Consider the following 27,583-nt stretch of genomic DNA (forward strand, 5'->3'; position numbering starts at 1 on the left):
ACTCGGATTCACAAGTCCTCCAGCAAGTTCTCCTTACAATGAGGGGCACCCTAAATTGTCAGAGTGAGGAGATGTCTGTTGGCCTTGACGGCCATCCTATTCAAGATATTTCAGATGTTTATGTCCACAACATTGTTTCCTGTGGCTACAAATTGGAATTTGGGTCTCTGCCTCCACCCTGCTTAATGTCATTAAACTTGCAAAGGCTGGTGAACTTTCATGTTGCTCTAGCACAGCTCCTCTCTAAAGTGGTCATTGCCATTGTCCTGGAAAAGGAGCGATTTCATTTTCTATATTTGTATTATGTTACACCTTTAATAGGGGTGTAACATGGCGGATAAAGTTTGCCTTTAATGACTTGGCTGCTGAAGTCCAGGTTCTGAGGGACAACGGCCTATCATATTCGATCATATCTACATTCTTGAAAGTTAAGAATTTGACTCCTTGCAATGTCTACCATCGCACTTTGAAAAATGGAAAATTTCTTTTGGTGCGAGATGGGGAAGTTCCATCCCAGGAAGTTTTCTGTAGGATGAATCTGGTCTTTTCTCCAGTCTTGCCTGGATCAATGTTTGGCCTTGAATACCATCAGGGACCACTTGCCTTTAACTTGGTGAAGATCCTCAGAGTGTTTTGCACACATTGTTGCTCCTGTACTTTCTCCAAAGACTCCGTGGGATTTCAACCCGGTTCTGTCGGTATTTTACAGACCACCTTTTGAAACGATTGGGGAAATTCCTCTTTTTATCTTTCATCCCTACTCACAAGATGCCTTTCCTGTTGCTATCACTTCAGCAAGGCGGGTTTTTGAGTTGGTGGCCGTAACCTGTAAAGAACCCTTTCCTGTGCCTCTTTCCTTCCCAAGGTGGTTTCTTCTTTTCTTGTTAATCAGGACTGTTCTGCCATCTGTCCTGCCCCCTAACATCCCAAGAAAAGTTCCCTCCATTGCTTGGATGTGGTGTGTGCTGTTGGAGTTTATCTCTCAGCTAAAGCTCACTTACTACAGTCCAAATCTCTGTTGGTCATTCCCTAAAGTGGGTATAAAGTCAATGTGGGGGGCCATTGGCTTCTGCTGCTGTCAGTTATATCCTGTAAGGAAGGAGCAGGGTGTGGAGTTGAGGCATGCTGTGTGTGTCCATTCATGCATACAGCCCAGCTCGCAAGTGAGCTCCTACGTCTGCCCCCAAAAAAAGGGGCTTACGATGGTTGCACATGGAGAAGAGGAGCAGAGAGCATTGGTGGGGGACCCCAGAAGAGGAGGTTTGGGGCCGCTGTGAGCAATACCCTTGCACAAAGCAGGGAAGTATAAAATAGAATAAAAAATTTGACTTTACAACCGCTTTAAACTCCCCATTGGGGGGGGATAGCCTGCTTCCCATTCCACGATTGCTAAGTGGATTCTTCAGCTCAAATTGTTAAAGCTTTTGACCTCCGGTTCAAGGTCCCACCTTTCCCAGTAAAAATGCACTCCACTAGATAAGTTATAGCCTTATGAGCTTTGCAGAATCGGGCATCTGTGCTTCAGATTTCCAAGGCTGTCACCTAGTCTTCTGTTCACAATCCATTCATTTTTACCAGGTGGATGTTTGGACCTCAGCTGATGCCGGCTTTGGTTGTATGTTTTTGCAGGCAGCACTGTTGAGCCTCCTCTGGCAACCTGTGGCTTTTCGTGGCCTGTGGCTTTTCCTTTGCTGTGTTGCCTCTTTTTTCTTAGAGCACATTACACCACAGGTCCCTATGCTCTATAATAATCCATTCCCACTATTGATTTCTGATAAAACTGAGGCATGATGGGAGTTATGGGGGGGGGGGGGGTGTTCTACTAGTCTGGTCATTACTGCTTTGTTTTACCAAAAAAATGGCTATATCCATTGACATTTGCCACCTAAAAAGCCCTTAATTCACCTGAATACACTAAGTAGTTGCAAAGTAGGGATGCACCGATATATATCGGCTGCCGAAAATAGGGTAAACTGCATTTTGCCGATAGAAAAAAAAAAAAGTTCCAGATAATGGCCGAAAATAAATTCACATTCATTTAAATATATGATACAATTATATATAAAATATATGTATATTTGTTTTATAACTGTTCATTTTGGTGTTCGGCCAAGTGCATTCTGAATTTTCAGTTTCGGTCCAGAATTTTCATTTCAGTGCACCACTATTGCAAAGATATCTACAGTTTTACCCACACTTGCCAAAGTTAAAAAACTGGGTTCAGTTGTTTAAGCTGCAGCTACAATATTGATTATTTTGCACAGTTACATTGGTCCAGCTTGGATCAACGTAAGTATGCATGTTCCATACCTGTGGGAACCGTGTGAAAGCTGGAAATCATTGTAGTAAGCACTGCTGCTACATTGATCTCCGCTGTCTTCAGGGTCCTGCACCAAGTGGCTCCCCTGCTGCTTAGTGGTCGCTTGCTCAGCAAGGGTGCCATTTAGAGAACACTTTCTCAACCAATGTAAAGCGGGGGATCAGCAACCCATCGATCGCCGACAGGTAGACCGCGTCCCTGCCTTGCTAACCCCTGCTCTGAACTGCTCTTCCACCTCCTGGGAAATTCTTCACCCTCTGCGCATGCGCCAGCGCCCGACCTCTTCCCTGACTTCTCGGGAGTCGGCGCATGCGCAGAGGGTGAAGAATTTCACAGGAGGCAGAGGAGCAGCAGAAGTATTGTGCACAAGGTGAAAGTAACTATGCCGGGCAAGATCAGAGGCAGGGGGTACCCAATTTCATAGGCGAGATTGAGAATTGCGTCCAGTGTGAGAGCAGAGCAGAGACACAGGCATGTCATTACTTAAGGAAATCAAAAATAAAGTGCGCAATCACAAATAAACACAGTGATCATATATGGATAAAAAACAGTGATAAAGTCCACATCACAAATACAATTTTTGTGAATAAATATATATATATATACGGTATATATTCAGTGCCAAGCATGGATGTCCTTGATTTTCACCGCTACAAATTCTTACTTCAGAGAAAGAAAGATATAAATGGCCTCTTACCAGACAGGATAGACCCCAAATTATAGGGATCTGACACGCTTGTGAAACCAAATGACCACCTGCGATATCTTCCTCTGTCGGCTCAGTTTACAAAGACTTCCTTCTCCAATGATGATAGCAAAATCCTCAGGAACAATATTCAATGGTCTCCAGCTCCACCGATAAATTCATTGAGTGCTGTTCAGCAAATATAGCATGTATGAAATACTGTAATAAGCATCGACTGGGAACGGATCACCTCCGTGGTCATTTGGTATCACAAGCGTGTCAGATCCCTATAATTTGGGGTCCATCCTGTCTGGTAACAGGCCATTTAAATCTTTCTTTCTCTGAAGTAAGAATTTGTAGCGGTAAAATCAAGGACACCCATGCTTGGCACTGAATATATATAGACTTTATTCACAAAAATTGTCTTTGTGATGTGGACTTTATCACTGGTTTATAATCATATATGATCACTGCGTTCTACAGTGGGGACGGAAAGTATTCAGATCCCCTTAAATGTTTCACTCTTTGTTATATTGCAGCCATTTGCTAAAATCATTTAAGTTAATTTTTTTCCTCATTAATGTACACTCAGTACCCCATATTGACAGAAAAACACAGAATTGTTGACATTTTTGCAGATTTATTAAAAAAGAAAAACTGAAATATCACATGGTCCTAAGTATTCAGACCCTTTGCTGTGACACTCATATATTTAACTCAGGTGCTGTCCAGAATTGTGGCAAGGCACAGATCTGGCCAAAGTTACAAAAAAATTCTGCTGCACTTAAGGTTCCTAAGAGCACAGTGGCCTCCATAATCCTTAAACCCTTCCTAGAGCTGGCCGTCTGGCCAAACTGAGCTATCGGGGGAGAAGAGCCTTGTTGAGAGAGGTAAAGAAGAACCCAAAGATCACTGTGGCTGAGCTCCAGAGATGCAGTCGGGGAATGGGAGAAAGTTGTAGAAAGTCAACCATCACTGCAACCCTCCACCAGTCGGGGCTTTATGGCAGAGTGGCCCGACGGAAGCAAGTGCAAGACGCATGAAAGCCCACATGGAGTTTGCAAAAAAAACACCTGAAGGACTCCAAGATGGTGAGAAATAAGATTCTCTGGTCTGATGAGACCAAGATAGAACTTTTTGGCCTTAATTCTAAGCGGTATGTGTGGAGAAAACCAGGCACTGCTCATCACCTGTCCAATACAGTCCCAACAGTGAAGCATGGTGGTGGCAGCATCATGCTGTGGGGGTGTTTTTCAGCTGCAGGGACAGGACGACTGGTTGCAATCGAGGGAAAGATGAATGCGGCCAAGTACAGGGATATCCTGGACGAAAACCTTCTCCAGAGTGCTCAGGACCTCAGACTGGGCCGAAGGTTTACCTTCCAACAAGACAATGACCCTAAGCACTCAGCTAAAATAACGAAGGAGTGGCTTCACAACAACTCCATGACTGTTCTTGAATGGCCCAGCCAGAGCCCTGACATAAACCCAATTGAGCATCTCAGGAGAGACCTAAAAATGGCTATCCACCAACGTTTACCAACCAACCTGACAGAACTGGAGAGGATCTGCAAGGAGGAATGGCAGAGGATCCCCAAATCCAAGTGTGAAAAACTTGTTGCATCTTTCCCAAAAAGACTCATTGGTTTATTAAATCAAAAGTGTGCTTCTACTAAATACTGAGCAAAGGGTCTGAATACTTAGGACCATGTGATATTTCAGTTTTTCTTTTTTAATAAATCTGCAGAAAAATGTCAACAATTCTGTGTTTTTCTGTCAATATGGGGTGCTGTGTGTACATTAATGAGGAAAAAAATGAACTTAAATGATTTTAGCAAATGGCTGCAATATAACAAAGAGTGAAAAATTTAAATCTGAATACTTTCTGTCCCCACTGTATATGTGGTTTCGCATTTTATTTTTGTTTTCTATACAGCTGAATTGAGTATTTAGATTCTTATAAAGTTGTAGCACCAATTAATCATTCAATTTTTTTCACTATTTTTAAATTTAATTATACACAGATTTTAATTTATTTTTTTGGGTAAGCGCAGAATATTTAAAACTTATATGTCATTACTTAAGCTAGAGGCAGTCTCCTGGGTATACACAGAACACACGATTCCAAGGGCAGTCTGTATGAGGAGAGCTGAGCTGAGTGACCACACACAGATTTAACCCTGCAGCTGCCAGGCAGAGAGCCAAGTGGGTATTGCCAGGCACCTCGGTCTTACTGACACCATCCACTGACACTGTCCACTGCCCCGTTGACACCGTCCACTGCCCTGTTGACATTGGTTTTATTATATTTTTTTACGTTTTCTTCATCCTGTCCTTGCTAGTTAATTTCTTTAGGAGCGTTAACACTGATTGCACACTAAACCAAAACGGTTTAGTGTGCGGGCATCTGTCCGTTTCAGCTGCAGTGAGCGCATGTGTGATGCACATTTAAGCATATCAGTTTCCTTCATTTATGTCAACGCACAGCAACATGGTGCATTGCGTTTGCTGCAGTGACATGCAGGGACATCCAGTGAGATGCCATATTATGCAAACATGTTGCATATCACACATCTCTGGAATGCAGAAAAACCGTTCTGGTATGGTCATGCATACAGTGTAAAAAAAAAAAAGTTGTCAAATCCCGGTGGTCTCTGATCTCCTCAATTTTGTTCAGGTAGATCTCTCAAAGGTTGCTTATCCCTGATGTAAAGCATTCTCTGATTAGAAGAGTTGAAGAGGTGGGGCTGTGTGTTCTCTGATTAGTGCCCGTACACGTCATACAATCTCCTATGTTCACTAAGACTTTGTTTGAGTCTTGTCTCCCGATCAACATTTAGGAATGTCAGGTCATCTGGCTGTCTCTGCAGAAGGCTTATCCAATCTGGATGCAGACAATGCCACAGTGGTGCTGTATATCAGCCATCAGGAAGGAACCAGATTGAATTCTGTCATGGGCTGACTTTGTGTTTTAGTCATGTTTGCCATGAACATCCCGGGTTTGGACAATTGACAGGCAGTTTCCTCAGCTGCCAGTTCCTGGGCCCTGGGTAGTGGTTCCTACAGCTAGAAGTGTTTCAGAACCTAAGTCACAGGTTAAGGATCCTGAATGTGGACCTTCTTGGCTTCAAGGTTTAACAGCAAACTTGACAGGTTTGTTTCTAGGTACAAGTATCCTCCAACAGAGGCAGAAAATGCTCTGATTGCTCTCTGAGATCAGTAAACCCTGATCTTTGCCTTTGCCCCCTTCAGACTCCATGATTTGTTTTACAGGTGCAAGATGGATGGAATATTGGTGACCCACATTGCTACAGAGTGGCCCCGCGGCAGGTGTGGTAGGTTGACCTGGTAAGACTTCTGCTGGATGTTCTGTGTGCTGTTCAAGATTTTCTGTTTCAAGGACTGATTTGCCATCCTGCTTCACAGTCACTAGCTTTAAAGGCGTGGCTGTTGAAACCCAGGTTTTCTGAGACCGAGGCATTTTTTAATCTATCATGTCTATCACTATAAGCTAGGAATGCTACCTCTCATGTCTATCTTTAGACGTGAAAGGCTTTCTTTGCTTGGTCTGACGGGTTTCTTGGTGTTTCCATCTTTGGAGTGAGTCTCTTTGGGGGATGAATCTTCTCCATCCTGCAGCTGGGTCTGGACCAGCATTTGGCTCTCAATACCATTGGCTTCTCACTTTTTGATAAGGACCTCTATACAGAGAGTTTATCTTTTAGCTGCCCCTGTTCCTTCATGAGATCTGAATCTGATTCTCTCTTTGCTTCAGAACTCTTCTCTTACACACATGGTGGTATTTTTTAGTGCTATCACCTCTGCAAGACGATTGTCTGAACTGGTGGCCCTATCCTGCAAGGAACCCGGTCTAGTTTTGCATAGGGATAAGGTGGTGTTGAGGCCCAGGATTTCCTTCTTGCCTAGGGTAGTTTCTGCCTTTCACCTTAATTACTATATTATTGTTCCTTCTTTCTGTCCACCTCCAGTTCATTGAAAGCAGAAATTTCTCTTTTTTTGTCTGGATGTGGCTGTGAGAGTTGATCTCTCAAGTACGGTTTCCTTCAGAAGGGAGCGACAGCTTCTCATGCCACCATTTCTAGGTGGCTGAAGCAGACCTCCTGCAAGCTTATGATCTCAAGCATTGGGTTCCATCCTCTCCTGTGTCCAAGATCTGAGTTTTTACTGGGCTTTTCATCATCAAGCAACTGTTTCTCAGATTAGCAAGGCTGCCTGGTCTTTTATTCACACACCAAGTTCTACCAGGTGGATGTTGTGGTTTCAGCTGATAACAATTTTAGGTGTACGGTCCTACAAGTGATTTTTTTTGAGTTACAGGAACTCGCATATTCTCTATTATTTTTCTTAGGTCTGTTGGCAGTTGTTTGCAGTGCTGCCAAATTCTCATCTGGACTGCTTGTGGGCTTCCTCTGTTGCTCAATGAGGGAGGCAGAAAATAGTATTTTTGTACTCATTGTTAAATTTACTTTGTGGAGTTCATTGAGGGGCATGGTTCCATCCCTCTGTGTTCATAATAAAATCACATTCTCAGTACTATATTAACATTCCAAAACCTGCATTATCTCCCACTCTATAAACATGCAATGAGTCATCTTTAAAAGCTGCTGTCACCAAAAATTAATAATTCATTATCCTAAAAATATGTGATGCAGTGCTAACAAACTTATTCAGAACAATGCTTTCAAAATCTAAAATATAAAAAGTAAATAATCCCTACAAACAATCAGTGGAATTAACTGGGGACCTGTTTCAGGTCAGTCTGCGCCACCTGATCCAATTTCTAATTTAGAGTGAAATAGAAACTAGTGCATGTCTGCACCTAATTAACATAGGGAATATGGCAGTTTTCCATATAGAAAACTGCCACAGATTCCCGCCAGGTGTGACCTCTAGTACGGCATGTGAGCTGTCAGCATACTGGCCATATCCCTTTTTGTGCTCATTCCAGTGAAAAAAAAATAAAAAATTAATGGCGCCTTAAGGGTTAACATTTCTCCTCCTCCTTTCCCTGAGCTGAATGGGGTGGTAGGGATGGGCAGAGAGATCAGAGCTTGCAGCTCCAGCTATCTGATCTGTGTCTTTCAAAGACACAGAGCAGAGAACTGATCCTCCTAATTAACAAAGGGGCTTGCACCCATTTTGGTAATTAGGAGCAGAATCTGCTCCATGTTCTAAATTTAGAAGAGTTGTGCTTGCACACTGTGTTCAACCATGGTAATTCAGTTTTAACCGTTTTATATACATCTTTGAAGTGTATATCACTTTTTAAAAATCTACACAAGAACTAATAACTGTAGATGACATATAGCAATTTTAGGTACATATAAAAGCGACCTGCCACAGACAAAAAAATACCCCCAGATCTACTGAATAGTCTGCGGTTATACAATTCTTTCACCACCTTCTAGGCTGCACACAGTGCAATCTGATTGCACAGTCTTCTTTTGGATCTACCAATAATGGATTGGTGTGTTTGTGTTTAACTTCATAATGCATGATGTTGGTAAGGCTGGAGGGGCATTGTTCAGGGATTGTACAATCAGACTGAATTAATACACATTATTTTTTGGATATATTTTACTCCTGCATTCTTATTAGGTTTTTATTTTACTTAGATGTATTATTATTTTTTCACTGTATATTACTGTATTTATTGGCGTATAACACTCAATTTTTCACCATGAAAATCAGGTGCAAATAGCGTGTGCGTGTTATACGCCAATACATCAATTTTAGCTGCCTCGGAGGGGACAGTGAGAATCTCCTATTTACTTGGCGGCCTCTGTAATAGGAAGTCCCATCTCCTGGGCCGCCATTGGACCACTGTTCTGTCTATCACAGGAGATTCTCGCTGTATGTAATCTGTCGGCGCTCGTCCCGCCCCCCTCCCTGTCCCCACTAGGCTGCAGATGGGCATTGATCAGGCTGCACTGATGGCAATGGTGAGGCTGATGCACTGATGGCAATGGTGAGGCTGATGCACTGATGGCAATGGTGAGGCTGCTGCACTGATGGCAATGGGGAGGCTGCTGCACTGATGGCAATGGCGAGGCTGCTGCACTGATGGCAATGGCGAGGCTGCTGCATTGATGGCAATGGCGAGGCTGCTGCATTGATGGCAATGGCGAGGCTGCTGCATTGATGGCAATGGCGAGGCTGCTGCATTGATGGCAATGGCGAGGCTGCTGCATTGATGGCAATGGCGAGGCTGCTGCATTGATGGCAATGGCGAGGCTGCTGCATTGATGGCAATGGCGAGGCTGCTGCATTGATGGCACTTGTGAGGCTGCAGATGGGCATTGATCAGGCTGCATTGATGACAATGGTGAGGCTGCAGATGAGCACTGACCCTTATTTTGCTTAAAAATTCCTTATTTAAAATTTAAGTTTTTTCCTGAAACTTCCCTCTTAAAATGAATGTGCGTGTTATATGCCTGTGCGTGTTATACGCCGATAAATACGGTACTTCATTGCTGAACTGAAATGGTATGTTTTGTTCAGATTCTAATGCCGCGTACACACGAGCGGACTTTACGGCAGACTTTGCCTGGCGGACGGGATTCCTTCGGACAATTCCATCGTGTGTGGGCTCCAGCGGACTTTGTTTGCTCAAAAGTTGGACGGACGTAGATTTGAAACATGTTTTAAATCTATCCGTCGAACTCGAGTCCGATCGAAAAGTCCGCTCGTCTGTATGCTAGTTCGACGGACAAAAAGCCACGCTAAGGCAGCTATTGGCTACTGGCTATGAACTTCCTTATTTTAGTCCGGTCGTACGTCATCACGTACGAATTCGACAGACTTTGGTGGATTGTGTGTAGGCAAGTCCGTTCATTCAGAAAGTCCGTCATAAAGTACGTCGAAAAGGGCAAAGTCTGCCGTAAAGTCCGACCGTGTGTACGCGGCATAACATTTGTCTGAGGTTTTTGTACATTGAATATCTATTCATTACCTGACATTAATTTTTATATATCCAATACTATTGCTTATTGGATACTTGGTTTACCTATAATCCTGAGATGTGAATATTGTATTGCTATGCAGATGTCCTTCTGTTTTTTCTAGCTCTGATTAGGGTAGTCTTTTTCTAACCCCCGAAACACATTGGCTACTCTTTGGATTATCCTCCTGACTTTTATTGAAATAAACTTGTACCTGGACCTCTTAGCAGTGGTGTGGCACATCAATTTCCATGTTTGTTACATTGTTCTACCAGCCAAGGAGATTGTGGAGGTCCTCTGGGGTGTAGAAGCCACCTGCCCACTAACCAGTATATTTGTATCAACATTACCTTAACCTCATGGGTTCAGCACTATTTTTCCATTTTCTCAAAAGCGATCACTGTTATGCCGTACAGACGATTGGAATTTCCGACAACCAAACCGTGGATTTATTTCCGACGGATGTTGGCTGAAACTTGTCTTGCATACACACGGTCGCTCAAATGTTGTCGGAAATTCTGAACGTCCAGAACGTGGTGACGTACAAGACGTACGACGGGACTAGAAAAAGGAAGTTCAATAGCCAGTGCGGCTCTTCTGCTGTGAGGACAGCGCTGGATCCCGGGACTATTAAGTGTCCTTATATTAAAAATCAAATACAACAAAATAGATCAGGTGCTTGCTGGAGCCCCTGTAAAGAAAAATATTATTAATTATTGGTCCACCGAGTCTGAGCTGCTGGGGACCACTCCTGGGAAGGAGAGGAAAATGGTGCAGAGCTACAAAAGAGTTCCTTCAAGCGCTTGGACTCTGGTATCAGCTTGGTATGATTGTTGGAGGAAGACACAGTCTTATAATCAAACAATTTGAACAGCATCTAAGCAGTCCTTAAAAAGAATAAACAGTTTATTTAAATGATGGTTAAAAGCTTAAATGGTGTCTATCAAAGCCAAGTGTCATCTTCCCAGACTGGTTTAACACTCAACAATGGCAACACTGCAATGACAGCCAATGCAGATGCTATATCACAAGCGGTTGAACCAGTCTCCACACCCAGTGACATATCTATCAACATCACTTTATCTCCCAAAAATATCCAACCTCAGGTTGGATCATTTCCAACAGATGAATTTGATGCCCCTTTGTCTCCGGTACTCCCACGATCCTTTAACCTACCCATCCATAACCGGTATAGTCCTCTAGCAAGAGACCTAGAAAGCTTTACTAGGAACATCGGACCTAATATGTCCATGGCCACCTTTCCAAATGGGCTCCAACACCCACTGCTCCTAGCATGATCACTGTTAACACCACCCTTGACAATTATTTTTTAGAACATTTCCCCCACGAGTACGGTAAAAGAAAATTGTCAGAGGGAGAAGAGGAGGAAGAATTGTTCAGGCTAAACAACAAAAAAGAAAGGAAAGAGAACAGCTGGAAGCTTTAGAAAGTACAATTTAAAGTTTTTAACCCATCTTCCCATAGCCTTAACGGGGCAGATATGTCCCCCCTCAGAAAAGGGCTAAGCTTTTGCTGCATCTATAGAGGTCCTAATCAGTTTGGGCAGTTTGGGCTAATTTTATCCGACTGACTCTCAAACGACACTATTCCAAGGTAACAGTTGTAGATATCAACTCATAGACTATCACTCTGATACTGCTGACACATCCCAGCACTGTACCAATTCACACAATGATCCGAACATCATTCATATGTTAGGAGAACTTTGGGAAGAAGGCTATACCAACACGCAACCGATAGATTGGTATATAGAACCCGATATCCAGCACACGGGTCTCATACCAAAATCATCCTTCTTCCCAACAAAGTCAAAGGAACCTTATATAGAAACATTCTCCCAAGCTGTATATTATGATTTCAAGGGAATTTGTACAATTTCCTTGAACAATCCAAACAAACCTCCAAAAAATGTAACCTCTATAGAATACAAAGCTTTAAAAGACATTGAATCCAATAATAGTATCATTGTAAAAATAGCTGATAAAGGAGGCAGCATAGTCGTGCAGGACAAGGACGACTACCTCAAAGAGTCATATCGCCTCCTCTCTGACTGCAGCACTTATACCATCCTCAAGAAAGATCCCTTGCCAGAATACCAACAGACCTTAAAACATTTAGTCTCTAAAGCTTATGACAATGGGGTGCTAGATCAAAAATAAAAACAATTCCTACTACCTAACATCAAAAGCACCCCTTACTTATACCACCTACCATAAATGCACAAATCACTAAAAGTCGGCCAATTGTGGCTAGTACAGATAGTTTCACGAGTGGGCTCTCACACTATATAGATTTCTTCCTCCAGCCCATCATTGCCACTCTCCCCGCTTATATTAGAGATTCGAGCCATGTGTTGGACACACTAAAATCATACACGTGGGAAGAAGGTTACCTATGGGCCTCTCTAGATGTTTGCTCTTTATACACATCAATTCCACATACAGTTGGCCTTGGAGCCCTCCAATATTTCTTATACAAAGATCTGATCTTTCATTCCAAACAGGCCCAATTCCTAATCGAAGCTACCGAATCTTGTCTACAACACAATTACTTTACGTTCCTAGAACAGTATTTTTCTTCAGCTACAAGGCACAGCTATGGGGCTAATTTTACCCCATGCTATGCAAACATTACCATGGGGTACTGGGAAGAGCTCGCCATCTGGAACCACAATCCCCATGCTTGACATATCGTATATTATGGTCACTATATCAATGATGTCCTCATCATCCGGAACGGCACTAGAACAATTTTCTTTGTATCCCACTGTAACAACAATGAACTTGAACTGAAATGTTCTCATGTCTTAGAATCCCGATACACTCATCTTCTTAGACCTAGAGTTATCACAGGAACAAGGCAAAATTATATCTCAAAATCATTGCAAACCAACAAGTGGTAATTTGTGTTTACAGTTCACAAGTTGCCACCACCCCTCCTGGCGTAAGAAAATCCCGGGTGGCCAATTCCAGAGACTTTGCTGGAATTACACTAAAGATGAGGATTATAAAAAAACATGGTCAGGTACTAGTTAACAAATGTCTAGATAAAGGGTTTCCAAAACCCTTCTGGATGAAGCCCTCAATAAACATTTAGCTCATCCTTCTTTTGTTTCCAGTAAATCCGATAAAACCAACAATACCAATACAATCAGATTTGTTACAGGCTATAACAATCAACACAAAAAAATCACCCAGATTGTTCGCAAACATTGAAGCCTCTTGAAATTAGATAACCAACTTATGAACTAAATTCCGGAGACCCCCCAAGTTACCTTTAGACAAGCAAAAACTCTTAAAAATGTAATTGCCCCGAGCAAGTTAAAATCACATCGTAAGACCCACACTTCATACGTCCGCTCCTATTTTGTTAACCGTATAGGCATATTTCAGTGCCGCAAGAGAGGATGTCTCACCTGCCAATTCATCTCCCATGGGAAACAAAGCTTCACCAGCAGAGACGGCAAAGTATACACCATTAGGAAGTTCATTACCTGCTCATCCGATTTCATTATATAAGTGCTTTGATTTCCATATGGGCTAATGTAGGTTGGCCCCACCATACGCACGTTACGAAAACGGGTAGGTGAACCCAGGAGGTTTATCCAAAAAGGCTGCGATCAACAACGCGTACCTAGACATTTCCTACTTCACCATAATAAAGACATCAAATATCTTGAGGTCTTGGTAATAGAGCATATTACAGACAAAACTCTTAACAACCAACGAAAAGTTTGCTTTACTCTGTAAGAAAGAAACTTTCTGGATTTTTAAACTAAACACTATGTCCTCCAATGGGTTAAACGAAGATATGGAGACAAATTGTTTAATATGGACACTATCCCCTTGTTTCCCAATAAATCTGTATTTCCTATTCTTCACTTTTCCCTTGCTGTTATACATTACCATATAATGCCATATGTTGCATTATACATCCGTGATTCATACAGTTATGGCAGTTGGACCAAAAAATCCTATAATCGATATTTCATAATCGTAAATCTCAAATTACATAGTACGTATATATCTCCCATTTTCTTACAACAAATTGTATTAATTTTATTGAATATAATGTATCAGTTATCAGTTTTTAGACATTTTAATCTTATTTAATCACTATTCTCACTTCTGTAAATTTCCTGATTGATTTATTAATTTAAATTCTATTCCCATAACTTACTATTAATACACAAGTGTTCATATTTATTAATGATTTAAGAACTATAAAATTAATCCTTCAATATTTATTGTACATTATTGTTTATCTTAATCATTTATCCAAATTGATCCATTATTGTATTGCACACACACACAAGTATGTGTACATGTCCACTAGAGGCAAAATCTTGTGAAACCTCATATTAATCAGTTGGAAACTTGCATATACGAGTTACAAAAGATTAGTACATTACTGTAAACATGGCACGTGTTGTTATTTTTTATTTTAGTATACAATGCTGCTTGGGAGGGAAGGGTCAAAGGTTTGTCTACAGCCTCTCACACGTCCCCTTCTCCCAGCCCATTTTCGGACGTTTTGTATTTCTTGTCCTATTGGCCAGTCCCGTCACATGACTTGACAAAGTGCATAGCATGAAACCTGTCGTCACGGTGACGGGACTAACTCCAGGATCTTCCTCTCTGTGCCTCTGTTCCACCCCAATCTCATGGTCACAACCCAATCAGCCGGCGTAGCGATAGACATCATCGCTCAGATGCCACCCCTGTGCCACCGTCAGGAACTCCTCAACACATCCGGGTTCAAGCCACACGCCACTTCCTGCACCTTAGAGGTTCTGCATGGATCATCCTTCCCACGATTGATGGATGTCATAGCGCGCCGCTGCCCCTGCACGGTCTCCATGCGCAGAGATCCACAGGAACTCCGGTCAGCCCCACATCCACCCAGAACAGGGTAAGAGGTTCCTCTTTGTTCCATCCTTGTGCTATTGTGGCCATATACACCATTTGGCATTCAGTGACAGATCTGGGACCATTCCATCTAGTGACAGCCAGAATTATATGAGAACAATACATCTATGGTGATACATTGGCACTTGGTTTTGATAGACAACATGTAAGCTTTTAACCATCATTAAATAAACTGTTTATCCTTTTTAAGGACTGCTTAGAGGCTGTTCAAATTATTTGATCATAAGACTGTGTCTTCCTCCAACAATCACACCAAGCTGATACCAGAGTCCAAGCGCTTTAAGGAACTCTTTTGTAGCTTATATTAAAAGTCAGCAGCTACAGTATTTGTAGCTGCTGACTTTTAATTTTTCTGGGGGAGACTGAAGCTCCTCTGAGTTTTATTTATATATTAACTTTTAGCCTATAGATTTAAAAGTGATTCTGTGAAGCTTTGTCTGTTTATATGTTGCATTTCAATAAATGTACCTTATTACTATTTTCCTCTCCTAGTTATTCACCCTTGGCTGATCAGTTTTTACGTCAGTTTCCAGGACATGATCTCCCTTCAATCCTTGCTAAGTTTTCATTGCCCGTTTCCTTAGCGGAGTTTAAAAATCCCTTATCACCACCTGGACAGGAGGTAAATCTCATTTACTGAAACATTTTGAAAATATTTTTCTTAAAGTATCTGTGAACATAGTACCGTATATACTCGAGTATAAGTCGAGTTTTTCAGCACATTTTTTTGTGCTGAAAGTGCCCCCCTCGACTTATACTCGAGTCAAGCACTTTTCTGCAGCAAAAAATGTCATTTTCCGAACCGATTTTGGGGCCCCGTATCTCAGGGCCACTTAGTACTAGGAACCCCAAATTTGGTATGCAAACCCAGTGGAACTGGTACCATAACATTTCCAAAGCTGGAGTTCCTAGCACTAAGTGGCCCCGAGATACAGGGCCTGAAAATAGGTTCGGAAAATGTCATTCTCTGCTGCAGAAAAGTGCTTGACATTTTCTGAACCAAATTTGGGGCCCCGTTTCTCAGGGCCACTTGGTGCTAGGAACCCCAAATTTGGTGTGCAAACCCAGTGGAACTGGTACCATAACATACCCAAAGCTGGGGTTCCTAGCACCAAGTGGCCCCAAGATAGGAGGCCCCAAAATAGGTTCGGAAAATGTCATTCTCTGCTGCAGAAAAGTGCTTGACATTTTCTGAACCGATTTTTGGGGTCCTGTATCTCGGGGCCACTTAGTGCTAGAAACCCTAGCTGGTTCCACTGGGTTTGCACACCAAATTTGGGGTTCCTAGCACTAAGTGGCCCTGAGATACGGGGCCCCAAATTTGGTTCAGAAAATGTCGGTCAACTGTATCCATCTGCAGCAATGTCATTTCGAGACCCCAAATTTTGGCAGCAGCTAGGGCGCATCTAGGAACCCTTAACTACCGAGTTTGAAGTTCGGGGGACCTATGGCTGCAAATGGGCACAGTGAGGCTGCAAATGGGCATTGTTGGCCCTCTTTTCCACTTACAGTAGCTGTGCATTTCTCACCCTCGTCTTATACTCGGGTCAATAAGTTTTTCCCATTTTTTTGTGGTAAATTAGGGCCTCGACTTATACTCGAGTATATACGGTACTCTAAAGCCAGCAGTAAGATAGCAAATAGTATTAACTCTGATCGTATTTACTTTTATCAAAAATAATTATATACTTTTTTATGTATTATTCAGCAGTCAAGTGACTGCACGGTCTCCCTAAGTATGCTTATTTTCCATTGGCAGGGAGCATTTCTGTAGAGCAGGGATATGCAATTAGCGGACCTCCAGCTGTTGCAGAACTACAATTCCCATGAGGCATTGCAAGACTCTGCTAGCTACAAGCATGACACCCAGAGGCAGAGGCATGATGTGACTTGTAGTTTTGCAACAGCTGGTGGTCCGCTAATTGCATATCCCTGCTGTAGAGCAAGCAGGGTCACCTCAGACACAACAAAAAAGTATGTTTCCCACCTATGGGTGCTGCAAGGCTCCTTCTGGAAGCCACTGTCAATCACCGCAGCAGGGCAGGCTGGGAGTGTGGCTTTAAACTGACTAGAGGAGATACAGGCATCTTTTAACGCCTATCGGTGACCCTAAGGAATGCAGATTGATCACACTAGCATGGATCTACTTCAGTGCTTGGCATGGTCGGTTTTAAACAGTAACCAAAGAAACGTGGCAGGATCACCAGGTATTTAGCAGTAACACAAAAAAAAAATTACAGGCTGCATGTATTAACAACTATATGGACTGCCCATCACATATATGGAATCTTAGTTTTGGGGAGGTAATATGCACGTTAACACTTTAATGGCTAAGGGGCATAAATATGTGCCCTAATTTTGAGGCGCATGAGTGCATTTAGACAGTATACACTGGCACTATGACCACACATGACCATGTACAGTACGTGGCAGGGGAAAAATAGTATAGAAAATGAGACTTCAAGGATCATGAGTTTTATAAACAAAGTTGTCAAAAGATGCAAAAATGTATAATCAAAAAGTGGCGATTTGAGCCAACATAAATGTCTGTTCTTTTCTGAAAGAGAAAATCAGATATTTTTTTTTTATTTTCCTCACCATAAATTTGTTTTCTCTGTGTTCATTGAAGGATACCACCCCCTATTTTCTAAAGATGCAGATGTAAGGGCTGGGCCTTCTTTTTATTTTGTACCTAGCGTCTTACTCCTGCAGGTGGCCCCATCGATCAAGATCTTATGATCCAGCTGTGTCTTTCATCGAATGGAATTGAGGTTTTTTCTTTGAGTACAAAAATCCTATTTTTCGCTAGTAATACAATTAAGAATATGCTAGTAAATATGCAAAAGAAGCCCAGTGCTTTTTGTTTTTGGTTTAGCTCAAACTTAACTTATCCCTGATATGTTCAGGGTGGGGCATATAGAGCTTTTTAGACAGTTTGTGTTCTCTTTTTAGCAAATCCATGATTCTCTATTAATGCTGGGTGATGGATGCATTCTATGTTAAAGCATTTCCTTTTTTAAATTTCAGTTTTAAAACATATATACATATATAAATATGAAGCTGACCCAAACCTATTACCGAGTATAAGTCGAGTTTTTCAGCACATTTTTTTGTGCTGAAAGTGCCCCCCTCGACTTATACTCGAGTCAAGCACTTTTCTGCAGCAAAAAATTTCATTTTCCGAACCATAGGTCCCCCAAACTTCAAACTCGGTAGGTAAGGGTTCCTAGATGCCCCCTAGCTGCAGCCAAAAATTTGGGGTCTCGAAATGACATTGCTGCAGATGGACACAGTTGACCGACATTTTCTGAACCAAATTTGGGGCCCCGTATCTCAGGGCCACTTTGTGCTAGGAACCCCAAATTTGGTGTGCAAACCCAGTGGAACTTGTACCATAACATATCCAAAGCTGGGGTTCCTAGGACCAAGTGGCCCCGAGATACGGGGCCCCAAAGCCGGTTCATAAAATGTCATTCTCTGCTGCAGAAAAGTGCTTGACATTTTCTGAACCGATTTTTGGGGCCCTGTATCTCGGGGAAACTTGGTGCTAGAAACCCCAGCTTTGGATATTTTATGGTGCTAGTTCCACTGAGTTTGCACACCAAATTTGGGGTTCCTAGCACTAAGTGGCCCCGAGATACGGGGCCCCAAAATCAGTCAACTGTGTCCATCTGCAGCAATGTCATTTCGGGACCATTTCGGTTCAGAGACCCCAAATTTTGGCTGCAGCTAGGGGGCATCTAGGAACCTTTAACTACTGAGTTTGAAGTTCGGGGGACCTATGGCTGCAAATGGGCACAGTGAGGCTGCAAATGGGCATTGTTGACCCTCTTTTCCACTTACAGTAGCTGTGCATTTCTCACCCTCGTCTTATACTCGGGTCACTAAGTTTTTCCCATTTTTTTGTGGTAAATTAGGGCCTCGACTTATACTCGAGTATATACGGTATAACTTTCCCTTTTAACATGATTCTTCAGTCCTAACATGAGCAAAGGGTATTTGTATAAATTGAAAAAAATTGGTAGCATTTGTATATACTGTAGAAAAAAATCATCCTTTAAATGATTGCATTTATAATAGACCTTTTGCTTTCCTACAATTCAGTTTCCCTCATAGTTTCTTATTTAGAAAGCTAATGTTATGTTTTTTTTTTAAACTTCCATAATATCAGCATGTAAACGTTTATGGCAAATAGAATGTCTGTAGTGTCTAAATTCTGATATTTAAAAATGTTATGAGTAGGGGCGCGTGACCAAGATTGTGATATGCCACCTAGAGCTGGGCAAGTAGGCTCCCGCCTCATGTCCTAATTTTACATCTGCTAGACTTCATTGATCAGGACGAGGGGCCTTGCACTACCAAAGTGGGATGCTACTCTTTCTCAACAAAGTAGTCTTAAAGGCACAGAAATTGTGCAGGTCCTTTGAGTAGATGCAGGCAGCCATGCGGGCTCAGGGGATCAAGTACAGCGTTCTCTTCCCTGTGAAGTTGAGGGTGCAGTCTACTCTCTTCTTCAATGGTCTTAAAGATTCTGGTGCCTGGCTGGAGTCCCTTCCTCCCCATAAGTGAACTGCTCTACTTCTTCCTGTTGTTTTTCTACTGGTGCGGTTTTACTGCGTGTGCTCATAGAGTTCCTCAAACCCTGTAGGTGAGCCTCTTCCATTCTACCTAGAGATCAGTTCCTTGAACTCGCCTCAGAGTTCTTTTGGCTTATCAGCCATAAGCTGTATCAGTGATTTGTTGCTGTTCCACTGTACCCTGTTGGCAGTGGAGTTTGTTTGGGTTGCTTGCCTTTTTAAAGGGTTTTTTTGTTTATGGTAAAGGTTAAGTGCTTTTTCTTTTGTGGCATGGTCTCTTCCCTTCTGTACTGTTGTAGCTGCAGTATTGTATAATATGCTTTCCGTTGAGTTATGGTCTGCTCTCTGGGTGCCCTTATAGTTCCCTTGTCTCTCCTTAGCTGAGATCACTGGTTCAATATATCTGCAAATATTTTTTACCACATGTGTTTTGGACATGCCCTCGGTTGTCTCGGTTCTGGATGAAAATCTTTTATCTTATTAATGCCTGTCTACAGCTGAACCTCCCAATGTCACCTGAGTTGGCATTGCTAGGTATATAGGGTGATACTCCATACTACCCCACCATAGTAAATTGCTGATTTTTTTTCTTCTGTACTATGCTAAAAAGGAAATCCTTTGTAATGTCTCTGGTTAATGCTGTTTTACCTCCTATAAGAGCTAATGTACAGGAACTGTCCTAAAAAAGTTTGAAAGAGTCTGACAACCATGGATGGTCCAGTAGGTCCCTTTTTTGGCTGACCTTTTCTTTTTATACTTCCCCCCCCCCCCCCCCCCCCAGTTTCTTAAGCTTGTATTTTTTGATTTGGGTATACTATTTTCACTGTATTATGTCTGGAGATAACTTTTTGGTTTCTATTATGTGACTGGCCAATACAGCTTGTGTAACTTCTCTATACTGTGAAATGTCCTTTGTCAGATGTTTTTGGCCATGCTAATCTGGTTGTCACCCATTTATATGCGCACCAATAAAAACATCCTTGTTTGTAAAATGAAAAAATGTTATGAGCACTCATATTTGAAAAAGTTTCATTTCAAATCATTATCATAGTTTCTATACAATGTGGAGTTGTTTTTAAACTGTCTGTTTCTTCTCACAGCCACATCTGATACAAATGGTTATTTGGATGCTGCAGCACCGGCTTCTAATTCAGATACACACGTATGTGTGTCTACTTGCTCCTCCCAAAGAAGATGCAAACTCAAAAGATGAAGACACATCGTTTGCAGCCAGAGTGGGTGGGCGAAGCCTAAGCACACCCAATGCACTTAGCATCGGCTCACCAAGTAATACATATATATTCATTCTTTTTAAACTTACATTCATTAGCAGGAAAAAAGTTTAAAGCATATGGCAAAGCAAAAATAAAAATAATTAAAAATCTACAGAATGCATGCACATTTCCATGTTTTATCCTTTTAACGCTTTTTCTGCCAGATCCGTTTTTGTGTTTTTATTTTCCCCCACTCACATTAACCACTTTAGCTCCGGAAGATTTACCCCTTCATGACCAGGCCATTTTTTGCGATACCAAACTGCGTTACTTTAACTGACAATTGCGCGGTTGTGAAACACTGTACCCAAATAAAATGTATGTCATTTTTTTCCCACGAATAGAGCTTTGGTGGTATTTGATCAACTAAGGGACTATAGACAAGATTTTAGTAATGAAAATGGTATCATTAGCAGTAATCAGCATGAATTCATGAAGAATTGTTCTTGTCAAACCAATCTATTAACCTTCTATGAGAAGGTGAGTTGCCATCTAGATAAAGGGAGCCCCATAGATGTGGTGTATTTGGATTTTGCAAAAGCATTTGACACCGTTCCCCATAAACGGTTACTGTACAAAATAAGGTCCATTGGCATGGACCATAAGGTGAGTACATGGATTGAAAACTGGCTACAAGGGCGAGTTCAGAGGGTGGTGATAAATGGGGAATACTCGGAATGGTCAGGGGTGGGTAGTGGGGTCCCCCAGGGTTCTGTGCTGGGACCAATCCTATTTAATTTGTTCATAAACGACCTGGAGAATGGGGTTAACAGTTCAATCTCTGTATTTGCGGACAATACTAAGCTAAGTAGGGCAATAACTTCTCCGCTAGATGTGGAAACCTTGCAAGAAGATCTGAACAAATGAATGGAGTGGGCACTACATGGCAAATGTAGAAAAATGTAAAATTCATTTGGGTAGCAAAAATATGAATGCAATCTTCTCACTAGCGGGAGAACCTCTGGGTGAATCTAGGATGGAAAAGGACCTGGGGGTCCTAGTAGATGATAGGCTCAGCAATGGAATGCAATGCCAAGCTGCTGCTAACAAAGCAAACAGAATATTGGCATGCATTAAAAAAGGGATTAATTCCAGAGATAAAACGACAATTCTCCCGCTCTACAAGACTCTGGTCCGGCCGCACCTAGAGTATGCTGTCCAGTTCTGGGCACCAGTCCTCAGGAAGGATGTACTGGAAATGGAGCGAATACAGAGAAGGGCAACAAAGCTAATAAAGGGGCTGGAGGATATTGGTTATGAGGAAAGGTTGCGAGCACTGAACTTATTCTCTCTGGAGAAGAGACGCTTGAGAGTAGATATGATTTCAATTTACAAATACCATACTAGTGACCCCACAATAGGGATAAAACTTTTTCGCAGAAGGGAGTTTAATAAGACATGTGGCCACTCATTAAAATTAGAATAAAAGAGGATTAACCTTAAACTACGTAGAGGGTTCTTTACTGTAAGAGCGGCAAGGATGTGGAATTCCCTTCCACAGGCGGTGGTCTCAACAGGGAGCAGCGATAGTTTCAAAAAACTTTTAGATAAGCACCTGAATGACCACAACATACAGGGATATATACAAGGTAATACTGACATATAGTCACACACATTTTTTTCAACCTCACCTACTATGTAACTATAATGATTTGTTTAAAACAAAACAATATTTGCTATATGCAGCTATTGCTGCTATAAAACTCATCCAATAAAAAAAAAGTAAAACAAATGTCTTCATCATTTTAGGCCACTATGTATTCTATACAATACAAAATTTCTATCAGCGCAATCTTAAAATATAAAAAATGGTGATAAAAATATTGTATAACCTGTGAAAAAATGTGCTAAAATACAGTGTGTGTGCAACTTATTAAAAATACACCTCCACCTGGCTGCTGCGAACACTGAAAACGTGTTCACTTCACATTGATCAAAATATATACCAAAACAGTGCTGCGCTGCCAATCATAATAATGTGCAATAATAACTTGATAATAAACATATAATAGACCCAACCTGTGAATAAAAAATGCGCAATATCAGTGAAAGAACAACAACAGGTTGTGCAGACTCACACCTCCACCTGTTGGCACAAAACAACTGTCCAAAAACAGTGCTGCGCTACCAATATAAAAATGATGCAGCGCAAAACATAGTCCTAAAAATAATAGTGGTGAAAAGAGTCTTCAGTTTCTTCCAAATTGAAAATTCCACCAAACTGTGCCCAACAAATTAAAAGTGCTGGTGCTTTCATGCAGTGCTCTACACATACTGGTGTTAAGGTGGTGAATATAAAGTGCAGTATCCAAGCTAAAAATCTACCAAAAGTTACTAGTTGCATCAGTGTCTGTTTTCCAAGACCTCTGAATTTGATTTCAAGAAATCGTTTAAAAGGCAGGCTTTTCCAGTTCTGTCTTCCCCCTAGTCAACCACTCCTGTCCCTTCTCCAACATACAGCTGTACAGTATGGGAAAGTCAAATGAATTGCACAGTCGCAGTTTGCTTTAATTATTTAAAATAAAATTAAAAACAAAACTTTACCTATAGAAAAATCAGACAACTGACAGTGTAACACTCCAATCTGTCAGTTTTATACCCAGCTCAAAACAGTAAATTGTAATCCGCAGTTGTTCTTGCATAGAATAAAACAAATGTAACCAACAAAGACTGCAGTTTAAACACATTAGGCTCCGTTCACACTAGTGTGACTCCAAAGTCGCACGATTTCCAGTGCAACTTTGATGCAACATTACACTCTCTGGCACTCAAGTTGCATCAAAGTAGTGCAGGAACCTTTAAAAAGTTGCTGGGCATTTAAGTTGCATAGATGGTAATGTGTGTCATTGCAATCAATGAGCTGCGACTCAGGCAACTTTGTGTTCAAAGTCACATGATAAGTCGCACTACTGCGAACGGAGCCTTAAAGAGCATAGCTGTCACGTAGAAACACGTTCAAATCAATCCTCTGTGCTGGGCAAAATGCATGCACCGTAGGTACCTTTAGTCCTATAGTCCGTTATTTTCAGTCAATTTACTCACTGATCTATGAAAGGTGAATACTGCTTTTATTACACTGCATGAATGGTGCAGTCTTAAAAGCATATATATGTGCATCAATTTGCCTTTCCTGTTGCACTATTCTGAAAGGTGTTTCTCTATGATTGAATGGTGCTTTGTATCAAAATGATGGATACAAAAGATGCAAAAAAAAATGCTAAATGTCCCCCAATGTACTGAATTTTTGGGGGAACAGTATTGTCAGCTTAGGATAGGAATTATGACAACACCTCTCCCTTTCCTCTTCTCCATAATATAGGAGGGATGTGCTCTGTTGTCCTAGCATATTCCCCATCTTAGGGTGACAGCTGCTCCAGCAAAAATTCAATACAGTCAGTGTTTGAATACACTGTAAATGGGGCAGCAGAGCACGTCAGATACATGTAGGGACTTTGTGATGAGTGTTTTACCTGGGATTGAGATTATATTAGGCAATTTTTTATGACAAACCTTAACCACTTGCCGACCACCTCACGCAGATATACTGCGGCAGAATGGCACGGGCAGGCAGAATCACGTACCTGTACGTGATCTGCCTCCCGCGGGCGGGACCCCCCCCCCGTGCCTGAGGCGGTCGGCGTTTGTCCCCCGGCGATCGGAGGTGAGGGGGAGGTCATTTATTCGTGGCCCCCCCCTCTCGATCGCTCCCAGCCAATGGGATCATTCCCCTGCCTCTGTATAGTACACAGAGGCAGAGGAAATTATGTCATCTCTCCTCTGCTCTGTATTTTCCGTTCCGGAGCTGAGGAGAGAAGCCTTCAATGTGAGTGCACAAACACTACACACACAGTAGAACATGCCAAGCATACATTACACCCCCCGATCACTCCCCCAATCTAGCCCCCCTAATAAAGTTTTAACCCCTTGATCACCCCCCGTCGCCAGTGTCGCTAAGCGATCATTTTTTTGATCGCTGTATTAGTGTCACTGGTGACGCTAGTTAGGGAGGTAAATATTTAGGTTCGTCGTCAGCGTTTTATAGCTTCAGGGACCCCCATATACTACCTAATAAATGTTTTAACCCCTTGATTGCCCCCTAGTTAACCCTTTCACCACTGATCACCGTATAACCGTTACGGGTGATGCTGGTTAGTTCGTTTATTTTTTATAGTGTCAGGGCACCCGCCGTTTATTACCTAATAAAGGTTTAGCCCCCTGATCGCCCGGCGGTGATATGCGTTGCCCTAGGCAGCGTCAGGTTAGCGCCAGTACCGCTAACACCCACGCACGCAGCATACACCTCCCTTAGTGGTATAGAATCTGAACGGATCAATATCTGATCCGATCAGATCTATACTAGCAGTTTAGGGTTCCCAAAAACTCAGTGTTAGCGGGATCAGCCCAGATACCTGCTAGCACCTGCGTTTTGCCCCTCCGCCCAGCCCACCCAAGTGCAGTATCGATCGATCGATCACTGTCACTTACAAAACACTAAACGCATAACTGCAGCGTTCGCAGAGTCAGGCCTGATCCTTGCGATCACTAACAGTTTTTTTGGTAGCATTTTGGTGAACTGGCAAGCACCAGCCCCAGGCAGTGTCAAGTTAGCGCCAGTACCGCTAACACCCACGCACGCACCGTACACCTCCCTTAGTGGTATAGTATCTGAATGGATCAATATCTGATCCGGTCAGATCTATACTAGCGTCCCCAGCAGTTTAGGGTTCCCAAAAACGCAGTGTTAGCGAGATCAGCCCAGATACCTGCTAGCACCTGCGTTTTGCCCCTCCGCCCGGCCCAGCCCAGCCCACCCAAGTGCAGTATCGATCATTCACTGTCACTTACAAAACACTAAACATATAACTGCAGCGTTCGCAGAGTCAGGCCTGATCCCTGCGATCGCTAACAGTTTTTTTGGTAGCGTTTTGGTGAACTGGCAAGCACCAGTGGCCTAGTACACCCCGGTCGTAGTCAAACCAGCACTGCAGTAACACTTGGTGACGTGGCGAGTCCCATAAATGCAGTTCAAGCTGGTGAGGTGGCAAGCACAAGTAGTGTCCCGCTGCCACCAAGAAGAAGACAAACAGGCCCGTCGTGCCCATAATGCCCTTCCTGCTGCATTCGCCAATCCTAATTAGGAACCCACCACTTCTGCAGCGCCCGTACTTCCCCCATTCACATCCCCAACCAAATGCAGTCGGCTGCATGAGAGTCATTTTCTTTATGTCCTCCCGAGTACCCCTACCCAACGAACCCCCCCAAAAAAGATGTCGTGTCTGCAGCAAGCGCGGATATAGTCATGACACCCCTATTATTGTCCCTCCTGTCCTGACAATCCTGGTCTTTGCATTGGTGAATGTTTTGAACGCTACCATTCACTAGTTGAGTATTAGCGTAGGGTACAGCATTGCACAGACTAGGCACACTTTCACAGGGTCTCCCAAGATGCCATCGCATTTTGAGAGACTCGAACCTGGAACCGGTTACAGTTATAAAAGTTAGTTACAAAAAAAAGTTTAAAAAAAATATATATATATATATAAAATTTAAAAAAATAGTTGTCGTTTTATTGTTCTCTCTCTCTCTATTCTCCTGCTCTTTTTTACTGTATTCTATTCTGCAATGTTTTATTGTTATTATGTTTTATCATGTTTGCTTTTCAGGTATGCAATTTTTTATCCTTTACCGTTTACTGTGTTTTATTGTTAACCATCTTTTTGTCTTCAGGTACGCCATTCACGACTTTGAGTGGTTATACCAGAATGATGCCTGCAGGTTTAGGTATCATCTTGGTATCATTCTTTTCAGCCAGCGGTCGGCTTTCATGTAAAAGCAATCCTAGTGGCTAATTAGCCTCTAGACTGCTTTTACAAGCAGTGGGAGGGAATGCCCCCCCACCGTCTTCCGTGTTTTTCTCTGGCTCTCCTGTTTCAACAGGGAACCTGAGAATGCAGCCGGTGATTCAGCCAGCTGACCATAGAGCTGATCAGAGACCAGAGTGGCTCCAAACATCTCTATGGCCTAAGAAACCGGAAGCTACGAGCATTTCATGACTTAGATTTCGCCGGATGTAAACAGCGCCATTGGGAAATTGGGAAAGCATTTTATCACACCGATCTTGGTGTGGTCAGATGCTTTGAGGGCAGAGGAGAGATCTAGGGTCTAATAGACCCCAATTTTTTCAAAAAAGAGTACCTGTCACTACCTATTGCTATCATAGGGGATATTTACATTCCCCGAGATAACAATAAAAATGATTTTAAAAAAAATGAAAGGAACAGTTTAAAAATAAGATAAAAAAGCAAAAAAATAATAAAGAAAAAAAAAAAAAGCACCCCTGTCCCCCCCTGCTCTCTCGCTAAGGCGAACGCAAGCGTCGGTCTGGCGTCAAATGTAAACAGCAATTGCACCATGCATGTGAGGTATCACCGCGAAGGTCAGATCGATGGCAGTAATTTTAGCAGTAGACCTCCTCTGTAAATCTAAAGTGGTAACCTGTAAAGGCTTTTAAAGGCTTTTAAAAATGTATTTATTTTGTTGCCACTGCACGTTTGTGCGCAATTTTAAAGCATGTCATGTTTGGTATCCATGTACTCAGCCTAAGATCATCTTTTTTATTCCATCAAACATTTGGGCAATATAGTGTGTTTTAGTGCATTAAAATTGAAAAAAGTGTGTTTTTTCCCAAAAAAAAAATGCGTTTGACAAATCGCTGTGCAAATACTGTGTGAAAAAAAATGAAACACCCACCATTTTAATCTGTAGGGCATTTGCTTTAAAAAAATTTATAATTTTTGGGGGTTCAAAGTAATTTTCT

General features: G+C 42.1%; 1 protein-coding gene across 7 annotated transcripts in view; it reads left to right on the plus strand.

Annotated features, from left to right (window-relative positions):
• Positions 1–27,583, plus strand: part of NPRL3 (NPR3 like, GATOR1 complex subunit) — a 309,508-nt gene that overhangs the window by 257,660 nt on the left and 24,265 nt on the right. For 5 of the 7 annotated variants that reach the window (XM_073633030.1, XM_073633032.1, XM_073633031.1 and 2 more), the window contains 3 exons: positions 6,278–6,352; positions 15,408–15,537; positions 20,593–20,779. In XM_073633030.1, the coding sequence (XP_073489131.1) occupies positions 6,278–6,352; positions 15,408–15,537; positions 20,593–20,779 (392 nt within the window). The remainder of the gene's footprint in view (positions 1–6,277; positions 6,353–15,407; positions 15,538–20,592; positions 20,780–27,583) is intronic. The other 2 variants (XM_073633034.1, XM_073633035.1) reach the window with 1 other exon arrangement.

Source organism: Aquarana catesbeiana, linkage group LG06 (assembly GCF_042186555.1).
Source record: "Aquarana catesbeiana isolate 2022-GZ linkage group LG06, ASM4218655v1, whole genome shotgun sequence".
NCBI classification, from domain to species: domain Eukaryota; kingdom Metazoa; phylum Chordata; class Amphibia; order Anura; family Ranidae; genus Aquarana; species Aquarana catesbeiana.